We start from the raw sequence: 18,830 nt of genomic DNA on the forward strand, positions 1-18,830 counted from the left end.
TGCTGCTACCATTCCTTTTTATAGGTGCTAGGAACTGAACCTTGGGCTTCATGCATGCTAAACAGACATTGTACCAATTGACCTATATTCCTAGACACTATAGCGTCTATTAAAATCCCTCATACCATGTTTGCTTTTCTTTAACGCTGACTACTTCCAATGTCTCATCTAGAGTATGAATTTCCGAGTATGTGAGGGTGGATTCACATATGAAACATTTGAGCAGGGTCAACAGCTCTACTGAACTGCCCACATACTCTTAGATATAAGAACTCTGACCACAATTTTTCCCGGTTTGCTGTGCTTTATTGCATAGCAGTAAAGTGTCAGTGTACTTCTCTGTTGAAGCTTGTTAGATGAGGGCAACAGGAACTGGTTTCTTTGAAGTCTGCTTCATTGTCCTCCCCGTGTGTTGAGTTTCTGGTTGGTAGGTCCCAGTAGTCCTCACTAATCTGTGCACCCTGGCTTCTGAAAAACAAACCAAGGGAAAGAGAAGCCAAACAAACGACTCTGAAATTGAATACTTACATTCAAATTCCACTTCTCCCACTTAATAGCTCTGTCCCCTTGGTGTAACAGCAATCTGTGCCCAGTTTCTTCATTTGTAAAAGAGAACAAGTGTCATGCCCGGCACATAATTTTCATAGATATAATCTATTTTAATATACATATATATATATTTCAAAATGTTTCACATTCACACTGGCCTGTTAAATATCTGAGTTGTGACTGATAGCAAGGAGGAGCAGCAGTGTGTGTAGGGTAACAAGAACAAAGTGTGACATATACATGACACTGTCACAGGGGAACCCATTATTTGTACGCTATCTTAAAACAGCATTGATATAACCAATAACAGCCTACAGTGTCTTTTCACATTATGACATTAAAACACAGCAACTTTGTGACAAAGGACAGGCATTATTACATCTAACGTGGTGGTGAAGAAACAAACCTATAATATGTGGAACCAGACCAGTATCATAAATAGAAAGCAATAAGCAAGAACTCAGATCTGGGGTTCTCCTCCCACCCCCATGCTTAACTCTTTGCTTTGTGTCTACTGGTTAGCCAGGAGAGAATAATGGGCTGTTCAGGGAGGAGAAAGGGTCAGAGGTGTCCAGTAGGGCATGAGGTAAGTAATGAGGGTTTTACTAACTCAGAAAATGGTTCTGATGAAGTAATCTCTATCACTTGGGTGCTTGTTGTAAGTCTAATCTCGGGCCTCTGCTCGGGCCTACTAAATAAAAATCAGCATTTTAAACAAGACTCCAGGTGTTCCTGTGGAGAGTAGTTGAGGCAGCTGCATTCCGTTAACTGCTCTAGTGATATTACCTATGGTATACACGTCACTCTTCGGCTATACATTGACTTTAACATTTTACTTGTGGAATATTGCCTGCAACAGGTTCTCAAAATTCAAATTATTTCCATGTAGTCCTGAAGGACCTCCACTTTAAGTAGAGTCATTTAAGGATACTAGAAAACCCTAAACATGTTGATCTTTTTGGATGTCTTTCAAAAGTTAAAAGTCTTACTTTTTACCCAAAGAGTACTCTCGATGACAAACGGCCCTCTACATTTTATGCAGGGCAGACTAAAACAGGGCAGTGGCACACTTAACAGATCCCACCCCCAGGATTTAATCCAGACCGATTCCCTAATATTTTGTCACTTTGGGGCTCAAAAACTGAAACAGCAGAAGGAAAAGACGATTCTAGGATATTCCTCTTGCGGTTCCATACTTAACTTTGCCTTTCCAAGGCTCTACCCAATCCGATCACAATAAAGCTGTATTGTTAAGGCTATGCAAACGCAGAACCCTGCAGGCCGCTGCTCTCAGATTGGCCCCTCGGGGTTAACAACGCGCATGTGTCCGCACTTGGCGGTGCGATCAGCACTCATCCTGGATCTGTTTTAATTTGCTGTTCCTAATTTGAGGGGAGCTTCTTCGCGCTGCTCAGCCCTCTCTGAGGAGCTCGGGAAGAAATCTCCATCACCTGGACCGGCAGAAGCCGTGAACCGACTCCACCTTGACTAAGGCATCTAGTCTCCCCGCGGCCCCGCCCACAGCACCTCCCCGATTGGACGCCCGGGGGAGGGCCGTGTCGGCGCGCGACGGCCGGCCGGGGGAATTCCATTTCCTCTCCCGCCCACTAGCATAAGCACTCAGGGGCGGTGCTTCCCGCGCAAGATCCGCCCAGTAAGAGCCCGTGGGGGGTGGAGGGGGGTTTTGCCGGCGCATCTCGCGATAACTTGCGGATTTGGGGGCGGGTCCCGAGCCAGGAAGAGAGCACAAAACTGCCCTTAAGTCATTGCAGACCGGGAGCTCCGGCGAGCCTGCCACGAGGTTCTCGCGAGATCCGCCACCTCCATCCCAAGTGAGGAAACGGGGGGCCACTCAGGGAGGGGCGTGGGGCCTCGACCGCGCAGCTGCCGCTTCCATTACCTTCCTCCTAAGGTCTCCTTCCGGTTCTCGATGCTTCTCTGAGTTTAAGGGTTTCCGCCACTCGCCTACCCTCCCCCTCAGCCCATGACCCGCCTCCGTCCCCCGCCCTCCCGGCCCGACCTCCGATCGCTTTAGCGAGAAGGTGCTGTTCCGACAGGGAGACGGCAAGCGGGCGGCACGTCCACTCGGCCCGGGCGAGGGAGGCAAACCGCTCCCCTTGAACCCCTCGGCTCGCCCCGCGCTCGCGACGGCGGCGTTGGCGGACGGATACGCGGCGGTGAATAGGCGGGGGGAGGGGCGGAGCGTGGCAGCTGGCAGTAGTTCCGTCAGAGCGGACATCTTGTGGCTGTGCCGTGCGCGTGAGCCCCGTAGGGCCGGGGAGGCACCAGCTGCCGCGCGGGGAGGAGGCCGAGGCCGCAGCTCGAGGGAGGCCCCGGCCCTCTGTACGCGTGGGTGTGGACAGCTCGGGAAAGGGGAGGGAGACGGGCCGGGGCCGGCGCGGTGCCCGGGGGGCTGTGGGCGGCCCGAGCGGGCAGCCCTCGGGGCTGGGTGGGGTAGGGTGGGGAGAGGCCGGCGGCGGAGCCGGGGCCCGGCCGCAGGGGGAGGGGGCATGGGCGCGTCCTCGCGCCGGAGCTCCGCGGCCGCCGGGCGCGTGGTGGCCGGGCGGGCGAGCGAGCGAGCGGGCGGGCGCGCGCACGCAGGAGCGCGCTGCGAGGCGGAGAGTACGGTGGTGTCAGGGGCGACCCAGAACAGCCCTCGCTGTGGGGACGGGAGCGCACCCGGGGCCCATTGCCTTGTGCTGGCTCGCTGTCCCTTGGAGCCGAAACCGAAAGGAGCCCGGCGTCGGTCCGGAGCCGCCCGCTCCCCTCCCCCTTGCCTTTCTCTGCCCGAGTGACGCCGGCCTAGCGCCGACTAGGCCCCGGCTCCTCCTCTGCCCGGCTCTGGACCCTGCCCCGCACCCACCCCTTTCTCCTCCGCCTCTTCCTCTCCCACCCGGGGCTCGTCTTCCTTTCAAGAGGCCGGGAAGTTAAACTTGTAACCATCTCTCTCGGCGCTTCCCGTCACCCTCGCCCTCTCTGGGGCGAAGCGCGGATCTCGGTAGCTGGTGGCTCCGCCACCCCGCCCCGCCCTGCCCGGATCGCGGCGGTTTTCAGGGTTCTGGAGTCAGCAGGGTTTCTCCAAGGCCCTGGCGAGTCGCTGACCTGCTCCGTTTTTGCAAAAAGGCGCCTGTGTCTGGCAGAGCCGGTGTGAGAAGAAGAGACAACCCTTCCCCGCCGCCGGGATAATCAAGAGTTTTGGCCGGACCTTTGAGTACACCTCGGGATAGTGAGAAGCCCGGCGAAAAGCACAGACTATGGCGCTGAAACGGATTAATAAGGTGAGCAGTTTGGACTAAATGGTGCCGACAGGGTCGTGGGAAGAAAGGAGGCTTGGGGCCCAGAGGAAAAAAATCATGGGGCTGCTGGTGGATACAATTCTGAAAATACCTTTTCTTGGGTTAAGAAAAGGCAGGTGCACTTTGAAATGAGCTGTAAGATAGGGAACTGAATGGTTTGGGTAAGCAATATGTTAGCTTCTTTCACTAGAATCTGTAAGTATGGGTGAGGGAGCGTGGCTATTCGGCTCCTCGGTTTTTTGCCTAAGAGGTTTGGGAAGTAGAATTGTGTACAGGCCCTCGGCAAATGTCATGGTACTGGTTCCTAGTCTTGGTTCTTCAAAACTTATTACAGCTACTAAGGCTTATTGGCATTCTAAAGAAAGGAATGTAACAGATGAAAAACGTTTTGTTCCAAACTTGACTGAGAGTCTGGGTATGACAAACATACCTCAGTTCGCTAAAATGTGGTGACGAAGTCTGTTCAGAAGCTTAACCAAATCTGGGCAGTTACACAAGAGTAAGTAGGGTTGGGAGGAGGTGGCCCGACACTGTTGCCACTTCCTGTGTTGTGTGGTCGCTGCTCTCACCCGAAGCTATTTATCTGAGGCACCGGGAACCGTGTAAAAAGCCTTCTGAAAGATCCCGAGGGTGGGGGTTGACAGTGCAGGGAAACTGGATGGAGGGACTGTTTTTGCTTTAAACCCTTCTTTAAAGAGGATTGTTTGAGCAAGTCGATGTAGTTTGATAAGTTGTCAAGAACTAGAATTTTTTTCAGAAATATTTTGCGAGTGGATCCACCTCTCCAGTGGTTTAGTCTCATTTTCTTGCTCTAACTTCTATCCCGCATTTTAAGATGGCGGCTGCTTTAACTGGCTCGGGTTCTTTCCGGCATCTCCTTTTCTATTTAAGATAATGTTCTCTGTTAGCGTTAAACGTTTTTTATCCTGTTGTAGGGAGCTCTCACAGCCTCTGCCCCCAAGACTTAACCTAAATTCAAACTCTCAGACTAAGTTTCTGTGCGTGTATGTGTGTGTGTTTTGTATTTGGTTCTTTCACAATCGAGAGGGTGGAGTATTTACAGCTAACTTGAAAAAAATGTTGTGGAATAAACTCAGTCTTAATAGAAAAGACAAAATGGGAAGGTTCTCCAAGGATTAGAAACTTTGGCTTATTAACACAGTTTTTAAAGAGTTCTGTGGAAAGGCAAGGACTTAAAATGACTGTGGTAGGATCTAATACTACTTTATTTGTAGTTATTTAATATGTATAACCTGACCAGTTTGATTGGAAAAGCTGTTTCATGAAGTTAAGTCTAACCTGTATATATTGATGTTGAAATCTTGAATTCTTAGTCTGTCTCTGGGTAATCTTTGTAGTTTTCTGCAAAACAATTAACTGTATTTTCAATGATAATGCAAAGAGAAAGAAAACCTTAGTATTCAAGACTTCAAATAGATAATAGAAGATAACATTAAAATTACCACTTAGTGTGACAGTTTTGAGGGTCAACCTCACTTTAGAGATGCATTGTTGTGCTTTGCAGCATAACTAATATGGAAACTGTAACATTCAGTGCTAATCAAAATTCAGATCTATAGCTTCTTATAAGTGTAAAACAGAACATTTTAAAGGGAGGTCTTACAGATTTTTTTCTTTTACAGGTGATACCCAGCTGCTCTGGCACCATTTTAATGACTTAAGCTCTAGCAAGGCAGTAATGGTTAAGTGTAAACATTTGTAGTAAAATAACACGAGATAGAATCAGGCTCTAAGCAAGTTTATCCATTTGCCTAATCTATACCAAGAATTTTTCTAGATACTGGGATGGCAAGGGAAAACAGATTTTACAAGTTTAAAGAATTATGTATTGATACTTCACAGGTAAATTTCCTTATATTCGAAAACTTGATATACCAAATGGCTGATTCAACCTGATTTCAAGCATATCAGGTTTTTTTCCTTCAGATATTGTCAGAATCATGAGGCTACTTAAAAAACAAAAAATAATGGCACCCAAATGCTGGCATAGTTTTTGAAAGGCTACTTACTTCTCTTAAAAATAAGGGGCCAATTTGACACTGTCATGAGGTTTTTTTGTATTATTCTCTTTAGAATTTATTTTTTGGGTTCTCCCTAAACAAGTATTAACAAATTAACAAGCCATTTAGTATTTCTTAAAGTGTTTATATATAAAACTGTGAGCTTTAGTGATAAACTGGTATAAGTTGAAACTTATTATCTTCTATATAGATAGATATGTTTTTTTTCTTTTGTGTATTTGCTTGATTATTTCTTAGCTGCCCAAATAACCATACATGTATTCTTTTGCTGTATTTGTTATTTGGACCAAATTGTAGTATGGTGCTGTTATTAAATGGGTATTTTAGAAACTGAATTCCAAACCTGTATTTTTGAAGCATTAAGAAAAATTTCTGCTACAAAGCAAAATGACATTTTTGGGGCACTTGGAGAACTTTGGAGATCAAGCATGAAACAATCAAACAAAAATTTATGTTAAGTATTTGTAATGTTTCATAACTCTTTAAGTAGTTTTTCTTATGTAAAAACACAGGTACAGTTGACCTCTTCACTATAAAGGAAATTGACTGTAAAATAAATAACACCCGCCCAGGTGTCGATGTAACCAAGTTGGGATTAAGACCCAGGCCTTCTATCTAATTCCAAGTTGTTCTGACAACAACTGCATCTTTTTAGGGTTTTTGTGATAGTTAAGACCTAGCATAGGTTCTCATGTGTAATAGGCCTCAAGGCAGCCATATGAGATATTCCCTGAGGTAACAGACAAAAAAGTTAACTTTTGACTTGTTCAATCACACTACTAGTAATAGATTTCTAATAAGATGATCTCCAGAAAAAAAAACAAAAAACTGAATTTTGGACCATTAAAATTCCTACTAGATGAATGTGGATTTTGTGTGTGTGTGTGTGAAATACACTGTCTTCTACCTCATATAAATATGAGGCTGATTTTCTTTTTAATGTTTCAACTAATTTATAAATGAAGATGAATAAAATGTAGTCTTGTGTAGTTTCCTTAAGGACTAGAAACTGCTGTGTTGGTTAACTGCTGGGATTCTTTTAAAGTAAACAAAATAGTATTTCAAGTTTTGTAAGCTAACAGGCTTTTCCTGTGGTCCTGATTTTGTTTTTGTTTTGTTTATTTGGTTCCCAAAGTTTATTTATACTGTAAAGAACACTTAGGTGAGTGAGGGCTGCTGACGATCAGTGATCCCAGTGTTGAGTTTGATAAAAGCAGTTGTGACACACTATCCTTATCTTTCATCATCATGCTTACCCAGTGTTTGTTATGCAGATAAAGGTTAAGTTGAATACCCTGCATAGCACTGGTGAAAGCTACCTGTATAAATTTAACTATATTGTCAAATTTTACTTATTACTTCCTAGGTTTGGGTGTCTCTTAAAAGTCCAAATCAATTCTCAAAGAATTTTTTCTTTATTGGATTCATGAGGGGTGTGCTATTAGTTGGCAGGGAGCACTTTGCATGGCTGTGGAGTTCAGAGGACATCTGTAGTCAGATCCCTACTTTTACCATGGCTTCTGGAGATTGAGCTCAGATTGTCATTTCATCTGGGCAAGTGTCTTAACAAACCATGAGCCATCTCATCAGCCATAGCTTTCTAAAAGAGAAAAGAAAAATTATCAGATTACATTTTGAGGCAGTGTGTCACATAAAGGCTTGCCTGGAACTCCTGTCCCAGCCTGTATTTATCTATTGGTTTAATTTATTTTTGCACTTTGTTTTCTGAGATGGATTTTGACTACATTGTCAAAGCATTGGCCTTGGATTTAGAGCAGCCCTGCCTCTGTCTCCCATCTGGGATTACAGGATGCCACCAAATCCAGCTGCTTTGTGGTTTTTAATAAAAATTTCTTCTATTGCTGACTATAAGATCTATTGCTTAGATAGGTTTTTGACATTACTACATTTTTATTTCAGAAGATTCTAGATTTTTAAGGATTACATCTTCATCTCTAGAAACATATAAATTGTGAAATTGTTCATTAGAGAATTCTGAACTTGCACTTAGAAACTTGTGGTGGAGCTGGGCAGTGGTGCACACCTTTAATCCCAGGGTGACAGAGGCACGTGCATCTGTAAATTCACAGCCTGCCTGGTCACAGAGTGAGTTCCATAACAACAGAAGCGGCACTGTCTCAAAAAACAAAAGAAAAAGAAACCTCTTTGGGGTTAACTTAATTGGTATTTCACTGGGGTTATAATTGCATTTAAGAAATCAAGAATCTCTGCTTTGGTTGGAAAAATACAAACATCAAACACAGTATGTTTATTTGTACAACGTATTTTCAAAGGTTTATCAAAATTCTGTCACCCTGTATCTGAATAGTTTTGTGAGTTTGTTATTAAGATCTTAGTTAAAATTTCACTAGTGTTAATGAGTGCATTTAATCTCTTAAGTGTCCAACCAAGTCTGCCTTACAATATTCTAATTTTAAAACTCAGGCAACTAGTATATATGCATACACTTAGGTATGGCAATATAAATTGGAGGTCACTTTGGGAATGTACTGTCTGCAACATAAAACAAAATGTCCTCAAGCTTGTTAATGTAGGGTAAAGAAGGGCAAAAGTTTATATTTTATACCTTGTTTAGACATGTGAGTTTATTATCTAGGGACCTTTCAGATAACTTTTCATAGCTACATTTGTCCTAAAGTGTTTTGATTTCTCTCAGTTGTGACTTAGTATTTCTTGTTTAGATGTTTCAGGATGGAAATGCTTATTCACATTAATCCTAACAAATGGATATTAACTACCAGTAGACAGCTAAGTTTTTGTTTTTCATGTCTACTAAATGCCTGACTTGATTTCATGGATTAAAGCTTTCTTCTTGGTCTATTCAAAACTGCTTACAAAAAGATTTTTCTGAGATAAAACTTTAGTAGAGCTAAATTTGCATGTCACTAGGCCTAGTTTTGAATAATCTTAAGTGACTTACCTTCAAGGGTGATCTAAAGAAAGAAAACTGTAGTATTATTCACTCAGGCCATTCTTAGAACCTTGTCTAATAAACATACTTGTCTCACCTATAATTAGAACTAAACAGGAAGCTAATGCCTTGTCTGTGATGTAAGGCAGCATAGTACACAGAACCTACCTTTTAATCCATACAATAAAAAAACTCAGGTTTCCTCTGGAAAGGTTACAAACAAACTGGGTTTAAAGGGGGTGTGAGTTGTGGTTTGTGTTTTTGGCTTCTTGCAGTGGAGTCACTTTCTGGGCTTGCTCAAACTTCATCCCCCTGTCTAGACTGTGCCAACTAAGGGATAATTCCTTTTGAATCTTTGTCTACGATTCTGTAGTTTGTTCAGATCAGAATTTTTTGCCAAGTATCTTCTGAAATTTATTGCAAGCAACCGCACATTTCTGAGACTTATCTCAGAAATCAATTTCTGGGATATAAGTAAATACCAAATATAACAGATACCAATAAATAGGTACATGGTATCAATAAATATGTAAGTAACTAAACGATCAATTCTTCATAAGAATTGATAAAAGAAACTCAGTTTGTAATGCAGTTGTAATGAGCAGCTGAGGGTGTTTTTTTTTTTTTTAATCTCAACACTTTTTAGAGGTTTTTTTTTTATTCCTGCCTCCTGTCTTTATTTAAGTAGTGTTACTCAGACTAGGTATTACAGCAAGGACTGTCTTGATTCTGTTGTAAGTCAAATCAGGTTTACTTCTAGAAAACTGAACTAAGTAAACAGGAAATTAACTTTGAAGAATATTAGTTTCTGATAGAAAATTTGTTACTACCTTTTACCCTGATATGCTGAAATACAAGGTGGTGTCAGATTGGAACAACTGATACTAGGAAGGGGTGGGTCAGTAGTGATACACTGTATATAGGATTTAATCCATGAATTTGGTGGTGTTGCTGTATTGAATTAAAATTTGATAGGCCTTTTGGGTTGTAGCAGAACTCTGCAAAGTTGAATAGGTTTATGGAGTTGGGTCTTAATGACAGGTTACTAATACATTCTTCCCCTTAGTAAGTGCTTTCCTTTGGCTGTGTTGATATGACACATAAGTAATGTTTGTCATTGAGAATAAATTCGTAGGTCTGAGATAAATTATGATAAGAGACATGGAATCTTTATTGAGGCTTACCTGATATAATTGTACAGCTTCATTCACAAATCTTATATTTCTATTTATAAAGTGCTCTGAATGTACCGATCATATTGTTTTTCCAGTATTTTTCCTTTGGGTTTTTTAGTGTTTTTAAGAATTTGGTCAGCTGTTATTATAGTTTTAGGTTGGTTATCTTATTGACAGCACAGCCCATCACATCTAAGATACTGGGATAATAAAGGTGCAAACATGGGGAAAGAAAATCAGAGTATTATGTGTAAGTATTAAGTCTTGCTGTCAGCCATTTCCTATTTTCAACAATGAACTGTCAAAAGAGATCCTCTGTCCCATAATGGTTAGGGTAAGGATCCTTTTAAATTCTATGAGCTTTCTCTTAGAAATACCTCAGAAAAATTCTTTTGAACAAAAATTTGAGGGTTTGAGAGATAGCTGAGCAGTCAGGAGCACTTGCTCTTTATAGAAGACCAGGATTATTCAGTTCCAGCATCCACATGGCAGTTAACAACTATAGCTCAGTTCCAGGGCATCTAACATACTCTTCTGGTCTCCTTGGGCAAACACTCTTGCACACACAACACACACACACACACACACACACACACACACACACTAACCTTTAAGAATATAATTATACCTGTTGCTCTTTTCAGAGTTTTGTTTAGTATACACAAAGTTTTGCTGTGCTGCTTACAAGTTAAGCAGAAAGTGTACAAAAAATAGATAGTTCAGATATGTGGTGTTAGTTGCAGTACTAAATACTTTTGTGTGGTTTTAACCTAATGAGGTGAACTAGACCATGGAGAGCTTTTAGGATCTTTTCTGGATTGGAAAAGGGTAGAGGGGCCTTCTTGGCTTCTTAGTGAGTCTCTCAGAAAAATAGCTTGCCAGTAGGAAATGGGCTTAGCTCTCCCTGTAAACCATGTGATTGCCAAGTTTCAAAAGAAGCAGTTGAGGAAAAGATAATTCTTTCCAAATAGGTAGTAGAGTTTCTTCTTTCTGATAGGTTATTTTGTGCTCCTAAGAGATGGTAGGGCCTTTAGCAATTACTAATATCTGCCAGACAACTGTTTCTGGTTTCATTAGTCTATATAATAATTGGCAGGAACACATTCCAATGTTCTGTGTGTGAAATAGATTATTGTCTCAATTAGCTTTCATTTAAGATCATATAAGTTGGAACTGGAGAGGTGGCAATCTGTTCTTGACTTTGGTTCTGTTTCCAGTGTCTATAGTGGCTCACAACCATTTCACTTCCCGGGGATCCAATGCCCTCTGACCTCCATAGGTACCAGGCACACACATGGTGCACAGACATACATGCATGCAAAAATAGTCTTTTGCAAGTCCATATAACTTCAGAAAGATGTATGACTGCACTCAGTACAGTTTGATGAAGACTTAACAGTAAAAACTTTAGGGGAATTCACAATTGATGGTGTGAACACTGTTATGTATTTTGTTTGATCTATAGTAAAATATATTTGTAGATCAAACTAATAGATGTGATTTAAGATTATAACCTTTGATAGCATACTTCTAGTATATTTCCAACAAATTCAGTTCATGCTTAAAACTCTAGGAACTGCTTACTTTTGGGATATGCTTGGGTGTTCTTAAAGTCCTAATCAAAACTTTTTCTTAACTGATCTCTGATTATTAAACTATATTAGTGCTTGATCTTCTAGGAAAATTTCTAAGCTGTGTATACTTTGTAAATCCCTACCATTACCTGGGTTTTTCTCTTTAATACCCATCTTTCTCTTACTAGTTTGATAAATGCCTGCTTAATTACCCATCAATACCTACTAAGAATTCAAATACCACTATTATCTCAAAAGCATGATCTGATTATGATTGTTGGGTACTACATAAAACACAAGTAGGATTAGATAGCATTTCCACCCAATTAATTTGAGACACATATCCCAAAATGAGCATAATCCTCCGTCTTTACCTCCCAAATGATAAAATTGAGACCTGTTGCTGCTTTTTGTTACTTAAACCCTCAACTTAAAGTTTGTGTTGAATATAAAGCAGATTTACTGATTATTGCTGCAGAGGTATCTTTTGGTCATGGAAACTTGGGAAATAGACGTTTAGGAATTTAAGGGGGGGATGATTTAAATAAAAAAGAGCCTAAAGTTAAGAAAATAAAAGGCTGAACCTTCTGAAGTTGTAAAGGCTTACTGATTCACAAATGACATGTAGAAAAAGTAGTTTTCTTATAAGATTTGTCAAATAGCACCATGATGTATTATGATGTATTATAGTTAACTTTACAATTTTCTGACCATCTTTATAAGTAAGATAATTTTAAAGTTGTTTATTGGATATTTTGTTTAAGCCAAACATTACTGAAAATTTTTTGTGTTTACATGTATATGCCTGCCTGTTACAGAGACCAGAGGTCAACATCAACTTTACTCTCTTCCCTCTCCATCTTCTTTGATGCGCTTTTCAGCCTTATTGCTTAGGGTAGATGGACTGACCAGCAAGTTTTAGAAATATTTTTCTTAGCACTCGTGTTACCACTATGCCTGGATGTGAGAAGTGGTAATTCGTGTCCTCCTCATGCTTGTGAAGCAGGCACTTGATCAACCAAGCTATTTCCTGATTATTCCAAATGTCACTTACTTTTAAAACATTTTAACACTTGATTCAAATTTTAGATTAAAATTCTAAAAAGATATTTTAGACTACTTAAATTTATCATATAGTCTGAAGATTTATTTACATGAGCTAGGGCTATTTTATTTGGCATATATATGAAGCAGAAGCAGTTCTGTTGTTTAATAAATAAAGAAGTGAATCAAAAAGCCTTACCACGGCTTGGCTTCAAAATGGGTGGTTTGCAAATGGTCTGTTAGAGTATGTTATGTACCTGCTGTCCCTTCCAAGTCTTTTTCGCCTCTCAAAATTCACATTAAAAAAGATAATCCTAGCCAGGTGTGGTGGCGCACGCCTTTAATCCCAGCACTCGGGAGGCAGAGGCAGGCAGATTTCTGAGTTCAAGGCAAGCCTGGTCTACAAAGTGAGTTCCAGGACAGCCAGGGCTACACAGAGAAACCCTGTCTCGAAAAACCAAAAAAAAGATAATGCTGTTTTAGAATTGAGGAAACAATATAGGAAATAATAAATTTAGCTAGGTTAGGTAGTTTAAAAGGTTCTAAACTGATAACATTTGAAGAAAGCACATACTCCCAGCCTTACTTTTAAATGGTTTTTGCCATTTGTATTGCACAGGTAATATTTAAGTATTTGAAAATTCAGATCCTTATTTTATGGGACAGGACCGGCCATAGGGTTTGGTGGTAGTATACAAATTGTTTTTTTACCACCTTAAGTCTTAAGTACAGTGAGTACTTAGTAGAGGTAATGGAGTTTGCTATTGTTGGCAATAGTTAAACACTTGGGTTTTCCTGGGATTGGCAAGCTTTTTCTGTGAGACTTGATAACTTTTTGTTGTTTGAGATAGGGTTTTTCTATTATGTATCCCTGACTGTCTGAGACTCACTATATGAACCAGGCTGTCCTCAAACTCGGATTCATTTATAGAGATCCACTTGCCATTCCTGGGAATTAAAGGCATTATCGCTATACCCAGCTTGAAACCTGATGCATTTTAAAAAGTTATTTGCTTAATACTACATAGTTGATTAATTTATAAACAACAAAGTCCAGTTTTTTTAAATACTTGAAAAGATCTGTCCAAAATTCATGACTTCTTAGGAAAATACCTTTACATTGAAGGTTGTACACCCAACATCCTGTAACCAGATTCACTAAAATACCTTTGGCATAGCTGGTATGTATGAAGTAACACCTGAATTCTGTTTTTAGACTTAGGCTTCAAAATATCTTCTTTATATGCAATTGTTAGAAAATTCTGTATGTTCATATGAAGGCTGAGACATTCCTTGTCTCAAATATTCCTATAAAATAACTCACTTGCCTAAGGTAATTAACATTTTTAACTATTATGATTTTCTTTTAAAGTTTTTTTCTTTTAAGGCTTTAGGGTGAGTCCATGTGGAAAGAGATGCACCTTGCCTTCCAAGGCCAGAAAAGAAAAGGGCATTAGGTTCCCTGTATCTGGAGTTAGAGGTAGTTATGAGCTGCGTAGTGTTGAGTACTGGGAACTACTAGGCCACTTCTCTAGCCCCTCATGTGTTTCCCCTATACAATATTTCAGTAAAACTAATCAAAGGTTTAAGTGTTTAAGGTGAATTTTATCTTATTGAATAGGTTGAAAGTAGTATGGCATATGCTCATGGCAAAGTGTGTGAAGGATTTAAGATTGTAGATTGAGGGATCTTTTGCTATTTAGTTACTATATAAGCAGCTGGCTCTATATTTGAGAAGCAGAATGGCAAAGGTGTTTATCAGGACAATTCTGTCTGTTGAATTGACTTGTTAGCATAGTTAAATCTTAGATTGGTCATTCCTAAGCAATTCTTCTTACAGTAGTTAATGGTCAAGTTTACTTCATTGGTAATAGCATTATAAATCTGTTGCTTGCTGCTTTTTAGTCACTTGGAGGGTAGGTACCCAGTCTTTTCTTAAATGTTGAGTTATTTCAGAGTACATTCTTGGGACTTTATCATCAGAGTTATGCCAACCAATCCTAATCTTGGGCTTCCTCCCCAACCAAGATTTTCATATCCTGATTAACTCAACTGGGTGGGATCTACCTACCTGCCTTTTTCACCCAGATGCTAACCAGATTTACTTAATTCTGGCTTAATGCTTTATTTCTTTACATCAAAAATCTTGTTAGCGTTATCCTTACTTTCCACATGAGTTCATTGTTGAATTGATCCATTCATTTATGAACCAAGTCTTGATGCAGTCTTGCTTGCTTTCAACTTCCAGTGATATTCCTACTTTAACCTTACTACTGAGATCACATGTTTTCCACCACAACCAACTATTGCTTAATAGTAAACAAGCCAGGCATGGTGGCGCACATCTTTAATCCCAGAACTTGGGAGGCAGATGCAGGAGGATTTCTGAGTTTGAGGCCAACCTGGTCTACAGAGTGAGTTCCAGGACAGCCAGGACTACACAGAGAAACCCTGTCTGTAAAAAGAAAAAAGGAAAAAAAAAAAAATTAAACAACAAACTAGAGGCATTTTAGTGGCATTATTTAAAAGCTATATTTAAAATCTAATTTTTAATTGGGGTCGCAACTGTAGTCACTATTCAGGATGCTGAGGTGGAGGATTAAACACATGAGACCAATCTGGGTAACACAGGAAAGAAAGGCTTTTGTTGTTGCTTTTCCAAAGCACAATATAAGAACAGTTAACACCGTGGGGGCTGGAGAGGTACTCAATGGTTAAAACACTGTTCTTGCAGGAGAATTTTTTGCTTCACAGCATCACAGCTCACAGTTTGTGAGCATGGTAGCTCACAAACGCAGGTCCTGCATGCCTGTGTACAAGCATATGTGCACATAAATGATTTCAGTTTACTAAAAGTTTCCAAAACTGAATATTTTTCTGTACCAGTTGAGTGGCAGTTTTAAAGATTTCTAATAGACTGAAAGCTTAAAGAAGGCAAATCCTTGTCTGAATGGAACTTTGTCACCTTGCATGTGAGCTTTTGAAACTGAGGCAGTAAACAGCATTGCTTATGGACTTTTGGTGGGATACTCTGTATTGTACTCAGCATTAGGATGGAGAAGGCATGTTTGATGCTGCTTTGCTCAGTATGGTTTTTTTTTTTTTTAAAATATTTATTATATTCAAGTACACTTGTAGCTGTCTTCAGATGCACCAGAAGAGGGCGTCAGAGCTCGTTCTCAGGACCTTCGGAAGAGCAGTCGGTGCTCTTAACCACCGAGCCATCTCTCCAGCCCCCTTTTTAAAAATTTTTGACAACCACTGTATTTTTTTTTAAGGTGTATGTGTTTATGTATGAACACCGCATGTTGTAGGTGCACACAGAGACCAGAAGAGGGTGTCAGGTGCTGGAATTCAACCTGAGTCCTCCATAGCAACCAGTCCTCTCTTTACTGCTGAGCCATCTCTCCAGCCTTTTTATACTTTTGATACAACAACAGTTTAAAAGTGCTTCTGGGGCTGGTGAGATGGCTCAGTGGGTAAGAGCACCCGACTGCTCAAGGTCCAGAGTTCAAATCCCAGCAACCACATGGTGGCTCACAACCATCCGTAACGAGATCTGGCGCCCTCTTCTGGAGTGTCTGAAGACAGCTACAGTGTACTTACATATAATAAATAAATAAATCTTTTAAAAAAAAAGTGCTTCTGAAATTCCTTCATTTCAAAGGATATTGTTGGTGACTAGAGATGACTCTGGTGTAGAGCACTTACACAAGGCCTAGAATCCATTCCCAGGCTCATATCAGATGCCTCACAACAGCCTATAACTGCCATTCCAGAGAATCTGTTGCCCTCTGGCTTCTGTAGAAGCCAAGGTCAATTCATTCAGATACACATACATGCACAGAAATAAAATGAGATATTTTTTTCCCATACTCTTGAATGGTCTAAGTTTTGTGTTTGGGTTGAGAATATAGCTCATGGTAAACTGCTAAAGAGCTTGCCTTGGGTATGTGAAGCAGTTGTGGGTTCTGTCTCCAGGGTTACAAGAGAAAAAGCAGCAGCCTTGTTTTCATTCCATCTAGTACAGTCTGGCATTATACTATTTGTATTTGCTGATATGTTTGACATATCAGCCATTCTTTCACATAAGCATAAAAATCTCAACAGTTAAAGAAGTAATAGAACTACTAGTATTATGAAAAAGAGATTAAAATTATTGTACCATCATGCCTTCCATAAGTGTTGACTGTTAAGCCTTATCACATTTCTAATTACATCACATTTCTTATTTCTTAGTCCATAGGCTATTGTCATAGCAAGCCTGATTGTTGCATACCATACAGCCAGCAGAAACAGCAAGTGTTATTTTCATTCACAGAGGTTGGAGAGTAAGTTTCACTAATAAGGCTCACATCTGAGCCTCTGTATCATTGAGCTTTGAGTCCTTTAAGGGGCGGGGTGCTTGTGTGGAAAGGATTAGGAAATGAGGCTTCTCAGTCTTAGAGTTAATCACACGTTAAAGAATTCTGAGCAGGTGTGGTGACCTCAGACTCAGAAATCCGCCTGCCTCTGCCTCCCAAGTGCTGGGATTAAAGGCGTGCGCCACCACTGCCCGGCTCCGATGGTCATTTTAGAAATTTGAAGTTACTGAAGCTTAAGTGTTGTTTTAGTGGTGCAGGACATAAGTGAGAGTTGAAGTTAGATGATTACTTTCTTCCATAAAGGGAGGGGGGGTGGGAGTGATAGCATACACCTTTAATTCCAGTACTTGGGAAGTAAGGCAGGGGAATGAGAAACTATATATGGTCTTGGGTTTAAAGTGTTTAACAGTAGAGCATGTATAGAGTATCCATCCTTGAAATCTAGGTGTTTTTTTATTCATGTACATCATATACAATAAGTCATACCTAAAATATACAAAATGAATATTAGTACTGAATTGAGTACTTAAGCTAAACAGAAAGTCTCTGGATTTCTAGAACACTGAGTAGAACGGCATACATGTATGTATTCTGTATAGTGTGTTCTGTAATCATAATAGCTTGGTTATGTAAGAAATTGTTAAGGATACATTTTCAGTATGAGGTATGCTTCAAGTTCATCATTTACATAGGAGGCTTTTAACCCATTCCTCCCCTAGTTGGCAGCTTCAGTCTTTGTGTGTGTAATTGTCTTCAGAAACAGGATGGTCTCAAGCCTAAAACTTACTCCTTAAATAATGCTTTGCCTCCTAAACCAATAGAATGGAGATTTGCTGTATTGTGAATTTCCAGGCAATGGGGAAAGGTGTCAGGGATTTAAAACATTAGATCAGATCAGCACTATAAGCATTTTCTTGAATTTGTTACTTTACAATGATGATCTTATTTGCTTTTAACGAGCTCTAAGATTCTGTGTGTTCTTTGATGAGATAGCTGTTTTTCTGGAATTTAAATTGGAAATTTCTTTTCCACTCACACAATATACATGCTTATTCAGTGGGTTTATTCAGAATATCCTGTACTTTGTAAAATTGTTCATTAAATTTATTGAGGAAAGATTAATATGTTCAGTTCAATGAATTGATGTGATACATTGATGATACCAGCCAAGGTGAATCCGTTTTTGTATTTTTTACAATCGGGAGTTAAGTAAAAGCTATACATATTATTGGGCTACTTGGAAGGAAAGAGGGCAACTAGCTAATATTGGAAGATTGAGCCCAAACCAGGTAGAATTGATTTGGACTGGAAATGTAGGTAGTTGGTAGATTGCTTGGCGTGGCGTATGTGAGGCAAGCTACACACTGCTTTCTAATTATGACTGCATTCAGCCATGTTTTGGTTTAATGACTATTTCCATACTTAGGTAGGATAAATATATTGGAGGCATGGTATTAAAAGGAGATGGCGCTTACTGATTTGGCCCATAGAGATAAATGTAAGTCTAAGATAAGCTACTTTGTATAAAAGTATTACATACTTGTTACATGCATTGTACGTCATCAAATGATTAGGTACATAAATGCGTATATTGGAAATGCATTTGTATGAAATTGTGAAAATTGTATCTTCTACCTAGAAAAGTTGTCTTCCAAATTTGAGTTTTAAGAATAGGTAAAAAACGAGGAACGAGGGGGCTGGAGACATGGCTCAGTGGTTAAGAGCACTGACTGCTCTTCCAGAGGTCCTGAGTTCAATCCCCAGCAACCACATGGTGGCTCACAACCATCTGTAATGGGATCTGATTCACTTTCTGGTGTGTCTGAAGACAGCTGCAGTGTACTCATTAATAAA

At 40.3% G+C, this 18,830-nt stretch overlaps 2 protein-coding genes across 7 annotated transcripts in view; one reads left to right on the top strand and one right to left on the bottom strand.

Moving 5' to 3' along the window:
- Positions 1–3,061, bottom strand: LOC115030645 (formin-like protein 20). The gene is made up of 3 exons (XM_029475549.1): positions 2,897–3,061; positions 2,570–2,795; positions 1–468 (listed from the first exon to the last, which is right to left on the bottom strand). The coding sequence occupies exons 1-3, from the start codon at positions 3,059–3,061 to the stop codon at positions 353–355; spliced, it is 507 nt and encodes a 168-aa protein (XP_029331409.1). The 3' UTR covers positions 1–352.
- The window catches only part of Ube2d3 (ubiquitin conjugating enzyme E2 D3), a 27,956-nt gene continuing 11,404 nt past the window's right edge, over positions 2,279–18,830 (top strand). Inside the window, exons 1-2 of one of the 6 annotated variants that reach the window (XM_029474946.1) lie at positions 2,279–2,381; positions 3,673–3,827. In XM_029474946.1, the coding sequence (XP_029330806.1) occupies positions 3,804–3,827 (24 nt within the window). In that variant the 5' untranslated portion in view covers positions 2,279–2,381; positions 3,673–3,803. Of the gene's footprint in view, positions 2,382–2,402; positions 2,462–2,600; positions 2,727–2,749; positions 2,893–3,672; positions 3,828–18,830 lie in introns of those variants that run through there. The other 5 variants (XM_021157299.2, XM_029474947.1, XM_029474945.1 and 2 more) reach the window with 5 other exon arrangements.

Source organism: Mus caroli, chromosome 3, assembly GCF_900094665.2.
Source record: "Mus caroli chromosome 3, CAROLI_EIJ_v1.1, whole genome shotgun sequence".
Lineage (NCBI taxonomy): Eukaryota > Metazoa > Chordata > Mammalia > Rodentia > Muridae > Mus > Mus caroli.